Raw genomic sequence first — 19614 nt, 5'->3', positions numbered from 1 at the left:
TCACACATTGGACAAATAAGTAGCTTACAAAGAGATACTAGCTCTAACTTGAAACATCTAACTTTGGGATCTTGAATCGCCCTTTTGATATGCCAACATCTCTTCACTGACTATACCTGAACTTAGGCTCCTATAAGTGCTCTCTATTGCATTTTAGTTAGATGTTCAGATAGACAGAGGAAAACCTTCCCTGCCTCCCGGGTTTCACTTCAGATCACACAACCTCTGTGCTTCAGTTGCCTTCTTAAATTTCTGAAATTTCTCCAGCCTCGTTACCATAGCTTTCATTAAAGTATTTGGTTATCTACCAGTTTTCCTATAACAACTCAGGAATAAGTATTTAATAAGCATATTCATTAGCATATTCATATGTAGCTTTTCCTTGCAGTTTTCTCTGGACACCCGTAAGAAAGTAGCCTATTTCCTGTAATTCCCTGAAAAATTCTGCTGTTAAATAACTGCATATAGATTCTACGCTAGGACTGACGGTTTGGCAGCACAGGGGAAACTATAACATGCTCAGCATGCAGTTATGTTCAACACCAGGATGATCTAACCCTTCTTTAAAGAAATTCTTGAATCTTGACTGTCTATCTGTCTTCGAACATGAAGAGATTGTAAACCAACGGTTTTATTTGCTGTAGGCTAAGTACTTCCATTTCCTTCAGCATTAGAGCAGTAAGAGAGCAACAGGACAAACTATTTGAATCTTTCATAATATTGGGGGAGGGGGAATTGATTGATTGGGAGAATCACAGAAAACACTTCTAGGTATTGTAGTACTATTAGACACCATAGACAAGAATCAATGATAATTTAAGAGTAGAAACAGGGACACGAACTTCCTATTTCCATCAGCAGTTCTGATCTTGCTTTGGAGGCTGAGCCTGCACTGCAGGGCACTGGTGCAGCTCCGGACAGAGCACAGCAGCTCTGCTTCCCTAGTCAACCAGGGAAAAGGACGAATACCCATAACTTTGCTCCTTCCTTGCCCCTGGCAGGGGGCGGATGGCACAGCAGAACCTGGCTGAACTGCAAAAGGCAACTCAGAGCAGGGCACAAATCAAGACTACTGCTACAGTTTCCAAACACTACCAGTACCCAGTAATTTTTTCTGTTTGATTACAATCAATGCTTTGCCGTTGATAGCTTAAGAACTATGGCACTACTCTGATAGCTGCATATCAGCCACAACAACATGAGATCGTTAAATGACACTTAATTAAGGTCACCTTTATATTTTTGACTGTGTCAGCAGGAAAAGAACATATTCAGATAGGAACTACCTAAAGCAACCAAGAGGTTAAGAACACCCCAAAAACCACATACCTCTGCTCATTAGGACTGAAAACAGCTCAAGATGGACTTAAGTTCAAAGTGTTGATGCCTTCATGTAGACATAAGTTCAAAGATCTTATTTGGTAAATCAAGAGTAGGAGTGCTAGAACTAAATATACATATATATGTATATGTGCGTGTGTATATATATATACACACACACACATATATATACACCTAGAAAACTATCAGAAGTTATTAAGCAAGAGAGAAAAGAGATAACAATACAAAAAACTTAAACAAATACAGAGAGGTTGGAAAAGAACAGCATAAAGTTTTTTCTTTAGGATTTCTCACAGCACCACAGACTGTCCTGGGGAGCCTAGTTTCCAGTGCTTTCTCTCCTGGCTAGAATTTCCAGCCAAGAAAAGAAACAAAAGAACAGGAAATACTGTGAGTAATAAAAAGCTAAAAGGCTAGGCAATTAACAGGAGAAAGATTTGTATTTAGATTGCTCAAGGCTTTGTATGGCTTCTACCTCGTTCTAATACAGAATGACTGCTTGGGGGAGCGAACAAGAGAGAGCCACAAGCAAGGAGGAATTAAAGACCTCTCTCCACTGGCACACCCAAGTGATCCCATCAAGGGGAGCTGTTTCTCTCACAGCAGTGCTTAGTGGAGCACACTGCCAGTTTACAAGATCGCATGCCATATGCGGTAGGTAACACAATGGGCAAAATATGAAACATGCCCTCAGTTCTTTCCAACTTCAAACTTATCCCACCAGGTTTCCACAGTAGAGCAGGTAGGTGGAAAAGCTGTGGCTTTTTCCGTACAGAAAGGCATCCCTTATACTTCCAGCGGCTGAAAAACAACCTTCCTTTCTAATAGTAATTATGTCCACAGGCACATTAAAACCACAACTACCAGTCTTGCTTTCCTGCAAGCTCCCAGGAGCAAGCAGTAGTAGAGAAAAACACACATGAGTGAGGTCTCTGACCAAACCGAGACAGGCATTCTGAAAACAGTCTCGGAGCAAAACGCTGCAACTTCTCACTCGTGCACAAGAAAGGTTAGCTGCAGAAAATTCCCGGTTCTGGAAAAAGCCTGAAAAACTCTCACTTATGGTAGAGGTTTCTGAAGCTAATCCAATTATCTGTTAATTTTGTCTAGACTATGAAAAGATGGGCTATTGCCAGGTGAATCTAATTTTGGATAGGCATTTTTGTTTATACAGCAGGCCCTCCACCACTTCTGGCATCTTCTTTGGCGCGTCTATTGTCTGGAGATAACAATGGCTTTATTATAGCTTCAGAGACAACTAAACACACAGCAGTATGTGCTTGGCTGACTGTTTATAAGATTAGGGAATCCCTCAGTGCTACCTGTTGGCATGAGATCTGCAAAAATCCAGAAGCTCTCAAATACCGATTGTTGAAAAGAGACAAGCAGGTTTTAGATTTAAGGCCTGAAACTGGTGTGTCGCACTGGAAGGCCACTTCTCCCCTGGGGCAGTTCAGTCTGGCAGAGTCCTTGCGAGCCTATTTCACATACTAAAAAGGATGAGCATACACTGGAGTTTTTCACACAGCAGAGGCTATTTGCTGAATTGCCTCATTATTCAGAGCCATAAAGAGAACATACTCATTGAGGTAAAATACCCGCTAGTGAAGGCATAGCCCAGAGGCTGCTACCAGGTGCTCCTGGAAAATATCAGCTTTAATTAGGTCCAAAAAGCCTTTTGGATTAGTCACAGAGGGCAAACCTACTCCAGCGAGCTACTGCCTCGGCACTGCAGAAAAGTCTTAAAGAAAAATCCAGGTGGGGAGAGTGGGAAGAGTCCAAATCGGAAAGCGACGGTTACAGCGTCTGAGTATGAGTAACTGGAGAATCCATCTCTGGAGAAAAGGGTGGGGAGAGGGAGAGGGAGAGGGTGCTTTACAGAACTGCTGAAGAACAAGGCTAAGGGAAAAAAAAAAAATTGTGTGCGAGTGCGTGTATATTTTATTTAAAATACAAACTGCTCTTCAGTGTTTCAGTCCACTAACAAAACAGCCACACAACGAGAAGGCCGAATTCCCCGGAAGCCTGGCCCAGGAGCAATCCTCAGGGCACGCAGGCACTTCACACAAGACTGTCTTCAGGATTCACTGCTTGAAGGGAAGCACATGAAAAGTGGAAAAAAACAAAGCTGGTGCCCTGACAAAGAAGATGCAGGCTTTTAACACACCTGCTGTTAAAATGAAACTAGCCAAACAAGAGCCCAAAACAAAGCAGGGAGGGAAAAGATTTGATAATACCATGGCTCAGGACAGGTCGCAGACAAGAACGTCATATATGTTTCATCCACAGCTATGTGACTTGCAAAGGAAGAGGGCACAAACTCCCCAAGCTAAGAATCCAACTTAAGTGGCTGGCTATATAGACGTGCAAAATGACAATTCACTTCCGAACATTTCACCTTCAAAACAGACCTTTTTTTTTTTTATTTCAACTAAAACTTTAGTAAGACTACATATCTAAAACTTCTAACAAAACAGAGGAAGATCAGAAATGGGGAGCCTGAAGAAATAATAGGAAGGCCTCTTTTTTTTTTTTAAATTTCATTTCTCCATACCTCATAAGCAAAATACATTTTAAAGCTGTTTACATTCAGGTTACATCAAAAGACCTAAAAAAAGATAATTTAAAGCAGCGAAATGCCTAAGCGATAAAATATTAAAGAGACATTACCTCACACTCATCCAGAACTGTGTGGCACAAATTATTTGATATCATTTGTCTTGATACTTATTCACAGGCATAACCACCACAAGAAGAAACTGAAATACTCCTTTTTTGAGCCTTTCAGCAGCCATAATGACTGTTTCACATGACCCAAACTCTTCACAAGCTTCCACATGACCTATTACAGCAACTCTCATTTTGCAGTAATTCGGGCAATTCAGACACGAAAACAATCCTTCACCAGAGAGCCTCCATAAGTATGTTTTGCAAATAAAACTATTCCACAAGGCCTGTTACTTATCTGTGGTACCAGCAAGCACCACAACCACAGTGATCCAACTGGAGTTCAGCTGTCCTATTAAAATAGAAATAATCAATTTTCAGGACTCCCATAGATTTTGCAATCTAAAAGCCTACCACACTTCTATGGAGTAACCCCTGAAGTTTCTAAAACTACATTTTAAAATAAACTGATATAGTTAAAAAATAAAATATATTCTATAAGAGCTTATTTTTTAAGAGCATAAAACTGTTACAATTAGTTATCTTTTGAATGATATAATGAAATCAAATGGGAAAAAAGGGAAAAGGGAAAAAGGAAAGAAAAGGAGAGGGAAGGAAGGGAAAAAAGGCAATAACTAAATAAAATAAAATCTGTTCTTTCCAGCATCCACTTCCAGTACTTTGATACTTTTACTTTATTTCGTTGCTTCTCAGGATAAAAGCGGAAAAGTACACAGTAGTAGTCTCATATTCTAACAGTTCACAGCAGTGAGAGTGGCTAGGACCTTGAGTCTGCTGCTTGGACTGACCTCAGATGCCCTCAGTTGTAGTTCTGCAGATGGGCCTGTTATAATCCACATCCAAACAAGTAACGTAAATACAAGAGTTCTAGTTGAATGATTTACCATAATAATTATCACGCTCAGTAAGTGGACATCGCTGGTCTCCTGTTCCTGTAGCAAACAAGGCATTCTGAAAATAAGCCCACCTATCCACGTAAGTTTTGCAAGATAGGTAAGGAAACATTTACGTTTAGCACGGTAAGCTTCCTTTAAGTTGGCTTTATAAAGGGTAAGAGGATCACAAAAAGTTTTGAGTTTATGGAATATACTAAGCAGAGGCATTATTTTTGGTTCATGTTGAGAAGAGAGAAAAAAAACCAAAAAACACACACACACACACTTAAAATGCAGCAAGACACATTTTGACAGAACAGTAGCAGTTATCCAAGCACAGTGAAAACTACTTACAAGATTTCCATACTTTGGAGCTAGGAAGATCAGTGTCAAGGTTTGTGAAGTACTGGGATTTTTTTTTTTTCCTTTAGGTTAAACAAACAAGAAACCTACAAAATCCAAGACAAAAAAAACAAGCAAAAAAAACCACAGGAAACAATGCCCTACAATGCCCTTGTGAATTTAAATAGTGTCCAGAAGAATCAGAAGTCAAAAAATTGTTAGATAAAACTTAGTGTGCACAATACTTTATTGTGCATTGGTCACCAAATATTTGTCAAACATAACAATATCTATGTATAAATGGCTGATCCTTTGGTACTATACTATCAACAGTATTTCATCAGATGAAACACTTAACAATGGAGCCAGCATTTATTGATGTAATGGTAAACTGAGCATAACACTGTGTATCACGTGCACTGCACACAGAATTAGAGGACTTGCAAAGACCCAGTTTTTTTATCTCAGTGTATTCCTGGTCCTCTGCAAGGCCACAGACACAGTCAGAAGCCACCTTATCCTTCCACCTAACGGACAAGATGCTTTTGCACAAGAACTAACGGACCAAGATTTTAGGACGCAGAGATCCAGTCCCTGACCAGAGACACTAATTTCAGTAGCTACAGATCTTAGAAACTTGGATGAGGAACTCCAGTCAATGGCAGTAGAGTCCCTTCCGACGATAGGGCTATTTGTGTCACCGTTCCCCACTGCAAGTATTTATTAGCAAACTAGTATCTCCGGAGGGAAAAAAAAAAAAAAAGGTCTCTGAATCTCTATATTGAAAAGTACAAGCGTCTGCTAGACGGCAGCATAGCTTATTTAGGAGCTGAGGGCGACTTTCCCCTCCAAAGCATACCAAAGTATAAATGCCTTTAAAAGCTTGTTGACACTCAGTGATAGAAGTAGGCTCAAGCTTTAAAAATTCCAGGGGGAGGGGATAATTAACCAGTAATTTTTCAAGAGAAGGATATACACCACCTGAAAAAAAGTACCCTGGTTCCCTAGCTTCCAGCATTTTAAAAGCATGTATGGTGGTCCAGGTAATATGACTGGACCTTTTTTTTTTTTTTTTTTTTTTTAAAACCACTGTAAAAAGAGCCCTTGATGTAAGTACTTTTGTTACACTTGGTTATTTTTGTTATTTGCTAGCAGCCCTGAATGTCAGTAGAAGTGAGTCTCAACAGGGGAGCCCTGAACCATATGGCAGCCCATTTTACTCCTGTTTACAGTCTTGTTACCTCTGCTGAGAAAATGACCTACATAGCCAATAAAAAGATGCTACCAGAAGCACTACATATGCCATGCTCAAATACAGCGGGTAGAAAATACTACAAACATTTTGAGTACAAAGCAAGCACCGAGCAGTAAGCTCGCATTGCGAGGACACACCACATACTAGCACAGATGGGGGTCAGAGACAGAGAAGAGAAGGCATCTATTAGTCAGGTCTCCTTTGCGTTGCAGACCCAGCAGCAGCACAAATGCACACGCAGTGCCATCACGGTCCTCTTCCAGGATTAATTCTGCTTTCAGAAGGACGTGGGTAGCATGTGTTAAGTAAAGCCTAAACCACGTACAGAGTAAGACAACAAAACATGGAAAGGCTGATCATTAATTATCATCTATTCCACACGCTGAATGAGACAGCAGAATCTAATCATGCAACTAATGATTGTATATTATGATTCAGAGTTCAATGCTGCACAAGCAAGCTTAATTCTACCACTTCCTAAACTCTGCCTGTTAGGGCTCCCAGCTTAAGCTGTTTTTCTTCCACAAGTAGTACTAAAAGCAGAGTAAACTGAAGAAAGCCTTACCTGAAACATCATGCCAGCACTCAGGTGTCTGCTGGAGACTTAAAGCCTTCAGCATCCCAAGATGATAGAAGGATAACCTGCTCCTGTTGCAGATGGGTAAGCAGCAGGAAAGATGTTTGGCCAATGGGTTCAGAGAGCAAAGCAACTATTAAGATACTGCACTTACTCTCTTACAGCCTAGCAAAGAAATGACTGGGGGAGGGGGGCAGTTTCAGACCATAAAATCTCCTCAATATTTGCAACATAAGAGTAGTTTGGTTTGTCCCTCACAGAAGGTCTTCTTTTTCTCCCCAACAATTGCAGAAGGAGATGCTTCTGGAAAACTAAGATTTTCTATCTTAAGATAGGCCTGCAGAAAATCCTAAGAAATAGGAGAAGACAAACAAGCGAGAGATATTTCTCATTTCAACTCATCTCCTCTGGATTTTACCCTTGAAATTTTAACCACAGCCACAGAAGTCGTAGCCACAAGGAAAAATGGCTGTTTTCTCACACAGACACAGTTAACACAGATCTTCACTGTTCCAGCCACGACTGAATGAAGTCACATAGGTAAGCATCACTGCATCCATTTTTACAGCATCACAGTACTGCACATACTACTGTAACTCATTTATTAAATAAAAGGGAATGCATGTTTCTGGGGGCACAATTCTTGATGTGCAATTGGTGGAGAACTACAGGAGAAGCTTCAAAAATTCAGTATGTAAAATTATACAAACTGTCAAAAAGTGTTTACCAGTTTGCATAGAGGAAAATATTTCACAACACTGCAGCATTCCGCATCTACTTTTCGGCACTTAGTAACGTAACTGAAATGTCCCTTTACTGAGTGAAGTCTTTATGCAATGCTAGAAAGTTCTTGTTCCCTGCTGGCAGTCAAATGGCAGTCACAGAGCTCCAGAAGAAGAAATAGAGGAGATACTGGTTACAACTTCCACGCGTTTCTAATGCCTCCCTGAAATTAGCCAAGCTCCCTCTGCTGGGGAATTTAATGCGACATTGAACAAAAGGGACTGTAGTTTGCTGTACAAGAACAGTTTTGAACAAGCACATTTTTTTCTTTCGCAATATAAATCTTGTTAGGCTTGGACTCCTCTGGTTCTAGTAGCTGTTCTTCAGTGACAGTAACCTAAGGTAATACTTCATTTCTGGCCGCAAGCTGTACCACATGTAAAGAAGAACAAACTCTGATAAAAAGGAGAAAATAGCATTTTATATAAGTTAGTGTCTTTCTGCTCCAAAATTCTGAGCACTTCTCAGTCATTTCTCGTATCTCCAGCTTTTCAAAGCCCCAGCAGAAAAAAAATATCTGTTCCTGATGCAGAAAGAAGACAGGTCTCTCTCCCAAAGCCACACAGGAGACCTATGTAAAGGCACAAGCTGGAACTCCCGATTTCCATGTTTGTATTTTATATGTTATTTAAATATATTAAGCCCTTAGTCTAATAGCCCTCAGAAAACACCAATGTCATTTATTTGCACCGTCATAAGACAATTCAGCTAGGCCTATGTATCTCTCTACAACAAAAGCCACGTACATATACTAAACTCAAGCAAGCCATGGCCTTTCCTCTCTACCCTCTCCCCACTCAAAAATAAAATGAAATCAACAGAAGTTACCAATGTTACCACTTATGGTCAAGAAAGACGATGGGCAGCTTTTCACATGCAAAAAGGGGTCACAAATGATATGTTTAACTGCAGGTATAAAAATAAGTATTATCTATTATTATCAAAATATCTGTTCTGTTACCTCACAAATAAATTTAGTTTTCTTGGCTCCTGAATATTGTAACGCATATTATCAACATTCTGCAGTCTGAAGTCTTGAACCTGATAAAGAATGGTTATGATTACAAAATGCAGGGGGTTGGCATGAAGAACAGCCATCCGATTTGGGATAGGAAAACTGTTACGCCTGAATACAACGCCCCTTACTGTACAGGAAAACCAGCATGAGCACTTTCAAGGAGGGAGCCGGTTTTAGCTCTGACAGCCTTTATTATGACTCACTGACTTTCTTCCTTAACAAGACTATGAAAACACACTTGCTATGATGCAATTCAACAGGCCAGAGAACTCAAAAGTTATTCAGTGGTTAAGAAACAGAACTTTGCTACATCAAGCAAACAAGTCCAACTCTTAATTTGTCGTCATGCTTTTAGAGAAGAAACTATATGAGACCACTGTAAGAAAGATTTACTTCCCTCTCCCCCCCCTTTTTTTTTTTTTTAAATAATGCATTCCAAGCACTCTAAATAATCTCATTCAGCCTCGCCTGGATGATGCGTATCATTCCATTTACTGCCTGATAGGATGGTGGTTGAAGAGCAAAAAAAAAAAAAGAATCGGGGGTGGTATTCAGGCCTCGCCTGGCGTACCGAACAGCCTCTGGGGCGAGAGGGAGCCAACGCTCCTCGCCGCTGCTTTTGGAGAAAGTTTTACCAGCACCGACTGCTTGACAGCGCAGACAGGCGGACGCAGCAGGAGCGGCGATCCCTGTCCGCTTCTGCGGGATGCCATTAACAAAGCCCAACGCGAGTGTCACCCGCTCGGACCTGACCACAAGGGTCACCGGCTCCTTCCCAGAGCCCCCTCCCAGCCCCCCAGACGGGCACCCACGGCACAGACAGCTTACCAGCCTAATGCCCCCCCCCCCCGTCTGCTGGGACCTCCCGCCAGTTGGCAGCTCACGACGAGGGAAGACGAACGTGCCGAGGACGCAGAGCCGGGGCATCTCCCGCCGCCCCCAGGCACCTGCCTCCCGCCGCCCCACGCCCGCCCCCGACGTTACACCGACGGGCGGCGGGGGCACCGGGCCGAGCGGCTCTCCGCCTCCCCAAGGAGCCCGCCAGGCCCCGCCGCGCAGGTGAGGTGGCGGCGAGGCGCCCTGCTCGGGCCGGGACCGCCGCGCCGCGCCCCTCCGCCCGCCGACGGGGCCGCCCCGGCCCGGCCTGCGCCGCCGCCTCACGGGGCCGCTCCCCCCCCCCCCCGAGCTCCGCGGCCAGGCGCGCGGGGCAGCGCAGCGCCGGCTTCCTCAGGGCGGCTCCGCTTCTCCGGCCTTTCATTTCACTGATTTAGTTTTTATTTCCGAGCGTCCGGGCAGGCCGCGCCGGGCAGCACTCACCGATGCCCAGTCCCACCACGACGCGGCCGCCCAGCAGCGTCTCCTTGTCGCGGGCGGCGGCCAGCACGCCGGCGCCCGCCGTGAAGAGGCAGCTGGCCAGCAGGATGCAGGGTCGGCGGCCGCACAGCCCGTTGAGGACGCCGCCGGCCAGGGCGGAGAGGGCGGCGGCGCCCACCGTGCTGGAGACGAGCAGCTCCTGCCAGAGGGCGTCCAGGTTGAGCTCCCGCTTGAGGAGGAGCAGGGCCCCGGACACCACGCCGGTGTCGTAGCCGAAGAGGAAGCCGCCCAGGGCGGAGAAGACCGACACCACGTAGACGAAGCCGGGGGTCTCGTCCTGCTGGAACTGCCGCCGCGCCGCCCGCTCCAGCTCGGCGCCCGACGCCGCGCTGTTGAGGCTGGAGCACGACTCGGCGGCGGCGATGAGGCTCCGCTCGCCCGCCGCCGCCGCGCTGGAGCCGGCGGAGCCGTCCGCCTGCCGCCGCCGCTTCTCGCCCATCAGGTTGCTCAGGCTCCGCAGCGTGTACTCCACATTGTCGCTGGCCTTGCGGGACATGGGACGGCCGCCGCGGCTCCGGCCCCAGCCGGCGGAGGCAAGGCGGCAGGGGCGGCCGGGTGGCGGGCGGGCGGGCTCCGGGGCGAGTCTAGCGGCTGCTGCTGCTGCCGCCGGCGGCGGCGGCGCGCACGCTGCCCTCCCTGCCGGGCCGGGCTCAGCCGGGTCGCATAGTCCCCCTGCCTCCCGCTAGACTTGAGGGGAAGTTGGCCGCCGCTCCCAGCGCCCAGGCGGAGTTTGAGGCGGAGGCGGGCGGGGACAGCGGGAGCGCGGCCGGGCGGGCCGGGCCGCCCCGCCCCGCCCCGCCCCCGCCGCCGCCGCCGCCGCAGCGCACCGAGCATGCGCCGGCCGCCGCGCCTGCGCGCTGGGCACCGCGACGCCGCCGCCGCCTGCCAGCACCGGCGGTGGGTGCTGCTGGCGCCCGGCGGGGAAGGCGCCCGGCGTCACGGTCAGCGTCAGCGGGCGGAGAGCGCCGTGAGGCGGGCAGCGGCGGCGGGTGCCGCCCGGCGCGGGAGGGTGGCGGCGCGGCCCTCGGCGAGCCCGGGAGACGGGCAGGGGCGGAGAGCGCCGGGACTGAAGTCACCGCTGTCAGACCGCCTTGCCGGGGGTGGTTTGAAGCAAGGGGCCTCTTCGTGTTCGTCGTTTTCTAAAGCGCGGAGCCGGGAGCGGGGAGCGGGGCGGGGGGGGAAAGGGAAGGTCAGAGCAGAGCAGCTACTGGGAGAGGAACTGGCTTGTTACCGCATGCGGGGAAAAAAAGTTTAGCGCTTCTTCTCAAGTTTATGCTCAAGATGAAAGTAGAGCTTTAATAGCACTGCCTGTAAGCTTTTTTTGTTTTTGTTTTAATTTAGGATTTTCGCCAGCATAAAGACTTAAAAGATTCAGTACACGCAAAACACGCCCGAGGAAGCCTGCGGTTTTTGCAGCATTTTTGGGAGGAAAACTCTGCCGCCTGGGGCCTGAGTACATGTACTATAAACGCCTGGCTGCCTGCAGGGAAATGAGTTGCGAGAGCCTTTGCTGGCCAGCATGCAAGGAGAAGTCTTCGAGGTGTAATGCAAACACTGTAAAAAAAAGTCACATCAGGATGTTGTCGTTTGTGCTTCATTTGTAAGGCTTGATCTAATGACACGTGCTATGCACAGAATCTAATATTTAAATTTTAGGCCAACAGGAGGAGCAAAGTCCAGCATGGCCTGCCATCCATAACCTCTGTATTGAAGAAAGCTTCAAATGCCTGGTCCTGTGTAGTCCAGATAGTAAGAACTAGATGCAATAAGTAGCTGTAGCTACTAAAATTAAAGGCAGTAACAATTGCTTATATAGTTCATCTAGTGAGTGACAGATGTGGCATTGGATTTATAGACATCATAGGCTCAACTTCCATGTTAGAGCATGTGAGAGGCCTGAACTAGGTAAAAGAAAAATTAAAGAGGTGTTAACATGCCGTTGTTCTCAATCAACATGCAGATAATATGGTGTGATTGGTGCAGAGCATTTCTTATTTCCTTACAGACTATTAGGGCCTGAGCCAGCGCTAGAACAAGATCCAGGCAAACAGGTCGCAGCATCAGGATCTAAATTCTGCTGTGCTACAAGAAACATCCCCTCAGATCCGTGAGCTCTCTAGGAGCAGCCTGGCTTGGATTTCTAAAATGCCATCAGTAGAGGGGTTTGTAATACTCCAGAAGTCTCTTGACTTACCCTGCAAGTGCAGTACTCAATACTTTTATGTGTAGGCCCCAAATAAAAAATGTGGGAGACAGCACATCATTAAACAGAAAATATCCACACCGAGTCCCTAGCCAGCTGGAAGGAATACCTTCACAGAATGTTTAGACTTGTCACAACAGCTGGCTGTCACAAAAAACACCTGTCTTTTTAACAGCCATCCCAGAAGCCAGAGTCATTCTGTATGGTACAGTTAATAGAGACTCAGGAGAAATAATAGATTGCTTTTTTTCATGGCTGGCCCAGTACGATCATAAATAGGCTTGTTTCTCTTCCGATCATACTGCCAAGCTTATCTCTTAAAAGCATTCCCCGAAGAAACACATTAAAGAGAAGTTCAACTGCAGGGTGCACAACAGAAACTTAAAGCTGCCTTCATGAGAAAGAGGGAGGATTTGTTTGTTTTGTCAGTAGATTTTCGTTATTGTGATAATCTCTATATAGTGCCTGGATTTCCTGATAAGAGCTGCCTTATAAATGATTTCACAGTGATACAAAATATAGTAGGTATGATTAGTAATTTAGGAAGCTGGGGTCAGATCCAAAGAAGGACTTGGGTGGATTTTAGGCCTGATGCTATGGTTTCAAGAGACAAAGTATTTAACTGCAGCATTGTTTCAGGCTCCCAGCACTGCCTCCGTCCAGGTGTGTTTGCACAATCGTATGCAAGGTCATGCTGTGCACTAGGTGAAGGAACTGGTCCTGCTTTAAGAAACTCAGCACAATCTTTTACATTTCAGCATGGGCCAAGGATAATTATAGGTTGATACTGCTCTTATATTGTTAAGGAATGGCCTACCCGAGAAAAAGGCTTCCAGAAAACTCTCCTTTTTCCAGTGCTTTATGCGTGTGCCCAGAGCTCCCCCAGGCCTGCAAAGCTGGGAGCCAGCTGCTGTCCCGGCTCTCGCTAGCACTCAAAAGCAGGGGGGGAGTAGTGCCTCAGTCTCTTGGGGATTTCAGTCCAGCTGGGACGCACAGTGAGACGCAGTAGGTCTTTTACGCGATAGCCTCACCCGGGAGGTGGAGACCTGAATCTTAGATTTGCTTTAGCCCAAGAGGATTTAAATCTCACCCTCACCTGCCAAGAAGACCGTAGGTTAAACTGGGAAAAAGATGGGCCCTTAATGGAAAGTGGGCTGTCATGCAGCCAGGAATGTAAGGGACACGAGGAGACAGTCCAGCCTTCCCAGTGCTGCTTATATTCTTTACATGAAGCAGTCATTGCATTAAAAAAGAAAATAATATTGAGAGCAGGTCCCCAAACCAGAGTTCTTCCCACCTCAGTCAGTGCTGAAGGGTGTAGGCATGTGGGCTTTAGCACTGCAACTGCTTGGGTTTTTAGGCTCCTACACTAATTTCTTGTTATTTCGGGTTGTGATGCCTTACACCCTGCCTGCTCTGATATAAATATTCACATTATTTTGCTGCAACAAGAGTTGCTATGTAAGTTTAGAAACACCATTGCACTGGGCTGAGAGAAATCACTGAGCTGAATATGCTGCTCATAGCAGCAGCTCATCTAATATCTGAAATACTGCAAAAGCAAGGATCTCTTCTTGTTCACTGATAGTAATGCCAAAACCTTTTCTTACAAGTTTCTCATATTTTTGTGCCATTCTAGAAAATGTTTCTGAGCACAGGATTATGCAGTATCAGCTTGCCAAGGAATGTGGTCATGAACCATTTTGTAAGAAAAATATCTCAGCCCTCTGACAAGATGCAAATCCTGACTCTGCATCACAACATCAGTTGGTTGGATTTATGAATATGTATGTGGTAATATAAGGGCAGAACTATAAGGAACATTACAATTTCTATTTTTCTTTTTTAAACTAGAAATAGGATTTAAAATTAAAAGTAACAAGAAATAAAGCAAGCTGTGGAGTGCCTTAAAAATTCGCTTTGTTCCAAAGTTCCTTCTCTTCTTGCCACCACGTTTGGTTTCTATGGAAAGAAGACACTTTTAGATGCATCCCATGGATATGTGATCCCCATAGAATATTCCTTGTCCAGCCATTATCACTGTCTTGGGACAGTCATTTTGTTCACTTACATAGGTATAGCTATCCTCTAGCTCTCAAAAAATCATGTGCAGTTTTAGTTGTATATAATCCTTCTGGTATTCACTTTGGGTTCTTGTTTACACATACAGAGCCTGATTGGACCCAAAGCCAATAGCTCAACAGAAGCTGCACTTCATATGCAGAAACTCTCCTTGACTGGACTCTGCTGCATGAAACTTAATTCCTGGCTCTCCGGGTCTGCAGGGTTACTTTAGGCCAGTCCTTTTTCCTTCTACCTCGGTTGTCACAACCTGTAAACTGGGGAACAGTATTGACCTCTGTAATATCCTTTCAAAATGAAAGTAATCAGAATTTATTAGAATGAACCTACTGGCACCGTGCATTTAGTTCTACTGGTCAAATGTTAGAGAGAATTTGTGTAACAAGCAAAGGAAGAAGAGTTACAGTATTAGCCCTGGGAAAGGATGTGGATGATGGGGACTGCAGGAAGAAGCTGACAGAGCTGTGGGCTGATGCGTTCCTCGCCTGATAGGCAGAGCTGGCAGCAGTACAGCTAAGGTTGCCTGAGACTTCACACCACAGGCTGTTTTAATTCCATATAACTTTACCAAAGTAATCATTTGAGCTCACATTTTGCATAATTGCTTTCTATTTCATGCTAAATATATAAATTCCAACAAACCCACTTCAGGCCCATTGAAAATGCAATTATAAAAAACATGCTTTTTCTAAAGTTAAACTTTTCTGTCTATTTTTAAGATCTCCAGCTTTTCCACGCTTTGGAGCAGGGACTTGATGTTTGGCAGCAGAACAGTTTCTCTCTGCCTTTGGCTGTCAAAAAAAAGATCTGGCAAGACTGGATTGAAACAGAGTCTCTGAGAGTCAGCACTGACATGTGTCAGAGTGCTGCTAAATCCAAGTGTGCCCAGAGTGGGTCTGCAGCCATTAAACTGATAGCCGTGCACCTCCACGTAAGCTTCCAAAAGTGAAGTTAGGCCAGTCAGTTTAGATGCACTGCTTTAAAAAATAGGGCTCAGCATGCACTGAAAGCCAGTGGCACTGCAAAACGAAAGAGAGAAGACTTCTACTATTGTACAATTTGGGAAGTTTTATATTTGCATACTTGAAGTTTACAGTCCTTATCAAGTCATTCTTATCCTAAAAAAGTTGTAGCTACTTGATTATAACTCCTGCAGCATAAAAATCCAAGACTTGGCATAATAATACTCTCAAGATGCCAGAGAAACACTGCTCTTGATACACCATATCCTCAAACAAACATATGTTGAAACAGAACTGTTTGTCTGTCTCCCAAACAGAAACCTCTTTAAGTGCTGCGGATAGGCCTAGAAGAACAACAGGTCATTGCTCAATAAGCTCAAATTCTCAGGAACAGCTAGTAACCATTCCTTCAAACATCTATCATCTCGTATATCTGAAAGACATATGTGCAGGAAGAAGAGAACCACATACAAAAACATCAGTTTTAGTCCCAAACCTGTTATTTCTACTGCTCACTGAACAAATTCAATTTATGGGAGTCCATTTCTCTAAAAGGTGGAGAGTACTTTTAAATAAAATCTTTTTATGGATTCTGTAAGACCAGAACATCAGTTGTCCATCATTTAATGAAATAAAACCAAAAATAAGTTGCACAGGCTTTTAGGCTTATATATGACTACACAATATTCTGTATTCTTAAAAAAGTAACAGCTGACCCAGCATGGGTTCAACTCCTTTTTGTAAACCTTCAAATTACAGCCCCAAGAAGTGGAAAGCATATGGTTTTAAGCAGCAGGTTAAAAGTTCACTTTGCTGGCAGCCCTGACATTACATTACCAGTGAACAGAACGCTATGCAGAATTGCTTTATCTGGGGTTGCAAATGAAACTGAAGACAGACTGGGAAGAATTCAGCTACTGACTCATTAAGTTGGTCATACTCGCTGGTTCTGACAGATGGTGAATCAGTCAAAACTTGTTTGGTATTTTTTGGACAGCACTCTACACTGGGGAATAAGCAAACTTGAAAAAGCAATTGGATTAAATGAATTCCTTGTGCAAAGGCAAAATTCGTACATGCACAAAGTGACCAAAATGGACTGATATATGCCAGCACATCATTCTGGCACTTGAAAGATGAAAGCCAGCACTTCCTATGGCTGGGAAACAGGATGAAACAGCAATAAGTTGGGACTTTCACCTCCTTCCTTGTTTTTTTCTCTATCTGTACTTCAAAAGTCCTGTTTCAACCACCACAGATAGACCTTTTTTTTTAAAATATTGGACTAATTTGTCAGACTGGGAGTACTCAAATCTGCTACATTTTTTAAAAAGGTCCTCTGTGAAATCTTTTATGGAACTCCCTCTAGAAATTTTAACAAATTCCCTGACAAACATCACACCTGCCACAGTGATAATTTCAAACATAAAATTAAACACTCATATGACAACTGCGTTAATAGTGATTCTTGACCCCTTCAAAGCAGTTGATCTGAGTACGTGCTAATCTCATGGGAAAATTAATGCTGTCAGTAGAAAGTGTTGAACGGTCTCTGATATTCTTTGCAAAATCATGCCATTGATTTTTAAATAGAGAGCTTCTGTGAGTTCGGAAGGGCCTCTTGTCTAAAATCTGACATTACCATACGGCCCTGGACATACGTAGGAGACTCTTCTGACTTAGTGCTCTGGTTAAAAGAGGAGAGATGGGAGTTAAATGCACGGGGTCTTTCTGGAGGTCTTCCAAGGTACTGGTCACTTTTCACTGATTATATAGGAAACTTGTGCACCTGCTTCCCACCACAGCTACAAATTATATGCCTAAATTAGGCACATTGGATCCCATCCCATTTTTCTTTGGATTCAAAAGGAGGACATGCAGAAGCTTCCCTCAGATGTCTGTACTCTAATGCACAGAGCTTGAGCAATGCAGCAGTACAGTCAAGGAGCTCCTTAAAGTAAAGCACAACTCCTCCTCCTTTTTCTACAGGATATTTGGCCATGTTCAGTCAGGATATTTAGGAGGAATAGGCAGAGAAAAGGAGGGGAAGTTACGGTTTACATTAAAGAGCTCCTTGACTGTGCAGTCCTCCAGTATCAAACCAGAGGTGCGTCAGTTGAGAGTTTCTGGGTCAAGATTAGAGTGAGAAGGAACTTGGTGGATGTTGTGGTAGGGGTCTATTACAGACTGCTGGCCAACAGGAAGCGGGGGGTGAAGCTCTCTGCAAACAACTAGAAATCTCCCACTTGCAAGCCCTTGAGAGCAACACGGCATTCAGCAGGTAATCTAGGACGTTCCTCCACTGCATTGGTGACAGTTCCTAATATAGAAGCTAGAGGGGCCAGTCATGGCTTTCTGCTTAATGCTGCCTTGCTCTCCTGCTGAGGAACTGGCGGTGAGAGCAGTCACTGAGCACTGCTTGGGCTGCAGCAACCATGAGATGACAGATCCAGAGAAGAGCTAGAAAGCTGAGCAGCAGAATTAGGATCCTTGACTTGGGGAGAGCAAATTTTGATTTATTCAGAGAATAAGTAGGTTGAACCCACTGGGAAGCAGCTAGGAAGGGGAAGAGTTCCCAGAAGAAGGGAACTGGTAGGTTTTTCAAGGGAACTTACTGAGAACTCAGGAATGAACTCACCCCTTGCACAGGAACATAGGGAATTTGAGATGACAACCCCTTCAGCTTAGCAAAGACTTTCTTAATGAACTGAAATATAAACAGGGAGTATGCCTGAAAGAAGCAGGGACAAGGCTGGAAGAGTCCAAAAGCACTACTCAGGCACTTAGGGATAAAACCAGGGAGGCACAACTGGAACTAAAACTAGTGAGGGACATCAATAGTAATAAGAAGAGATACCTACAGGTATCTCATGGGTCCACATGCTAGATGGGAAAGAAAAACCCATAGCACACAACACAGGAAAGGCTGAAGTACTCCACACTTTTTTTTTTTTTTTGGCACCAGTTACTAGGTGCAAATTTTGCTCCCTGACCCCTGCATGTATCAGCACAGTGGAAAAAGAGGAGCAGCCAACAGTGGGGAAGATGCAGCAAGGGACAGCTGAGGACTTGCATGCATTCAAACCCAGGGAGCCAGCTGGTATTTGTTCAAGGGTGTTGATAAGTGTCAGTGTCATTGCAGGCCACTGTTTATCATCTACAGAAAATCATGGCAAGCAGAAAAGGTCCCTGCTGACTCGAAGTAGCATAACCTTATAACCATGAAAAAAACAAAGCAACAAGGAGGATCCAGGGAACTGTAGGTTAGCCTGACTCATCCCCCCAGGGAAGATGGGCCCTAACCCTGCATCTTCATCCACCCATCTGTGCCCAGAGATGCTGGCTCAGGTCATCCCACTGCCCTAATGGAGACCAGCCTCACGTCTGCCAAGTGGCCCTCATCTCTTGAGTCATGCTGGGAGCTTTAGCACAGCCAGCCTTCAGAGGGGGCTTAATTTGAAGACCCTCTCAGGGCTCAGTGCTGAGCTGCTGGAGCCACCCTGGCAGGTTATGTGAGAGGCTTATTTGTTCAGCAGTTGAAACTGCCCTATTTCTGCTCGATACAGAGACCCAGGGTGCTACGGCCACCAAGCAACCTGTTTGTTCATTGTTTATCCGAGGGAGTTCTGGATGAGAAGGCTGCTTTGCCCTTCGTGGGAGTGGGTTTGTTCAGCATCAAAAGCATGTGCAGCACGAGGGCATGAGGGGTGCTAGGACTGCATCAGAGCACCATGCAAGGCCAAGAACTACATCTGCTGCAGTCTTGTTCATACTGCTTGCAGGGAAAGGTCCCTGGAGCAACCTGTTCCCAGCCCTTCCCACGTTTTGTCTTAGACCTAGCTGGTGTGCGCCAAAACAGAGGCTGGAGCGAACTGAAATTTTTGCAGTTTGGCCTACTAGGAATCAGCCCTTGAATTTGCTGTTTTGTTTAGCAGGGTAGAAGACCCTCTCTGCTGACAGTGTAGAGAAGTAGAGAGGTTTAGCTCCTACCTCAGCACTTCTGCTTACATGCTTAAAGCAGATGGCATGAAAACCCACCTCAACGTAGGCAGCTGGGCATGTTGCCTATATTAAAGCATTTACTACCAAAAACAATCAGGTCCCTGAGAGGCGT

General features: G+C 45.0%; 1 protein-coding gene and 1 long non-coding RNA gene across 2 annotated transcripts in view; one reads left to right on the top strand and one right to left on the bottom strand.

The window, feature by feature from the left end:
• Positions 1 to 10966, bottom strand: part of SLC2A13 (solute carrier family 2 member 13) — a 175027-nt gene extending 164061 nt beyond the window's left edge. The window contains exon 1 of the mRNA XM_068930516.1: positions 10197 to 10966. Coding sequence (XP_068786617.1) covers positions 10197 to 10749 — 553 coding nt within the window. The 5' untranslated portion in view covers positions 10750 to 10966. The remainder of the gene's footprint in view (positions 1 to 10196) is intronic.
• Positions 10967 to 11132: 166 nt separating this feature from the next.
• Positions 11133 to 12190, top strand: LOC138065648 (uncharacterized). Its single transcript, XR_011138743.1, has 2 exons — positions 11133 to 11194; positions 11595 to 12190. It is a non-coding gene; the product is annotated as an uncharacterized lncRNA (long non-coding RNA).
• The last annotated feature ends 7424 nt before the right edge of the window (positions 12191 to 19614 follow it).

The sequence above is a fragment of the Struthio camelus genome, chromosome 1, assembly GCF_040807025.1.
Source record: "Struthio camelus isolate bStrCam1 chromosome 1, bStrCam1.hap1, whole genome shotgun sequence".
NCBI lineage: Eukaryota > Metazoa > Chordata > Aves > Struthioniformes > Struthionidae > Struthio > Struthio camelus.
Note: the sequence above shows the minus strand (reverse complement) of the source record. Positions and strands in the feature narration are given on the sequence as shown.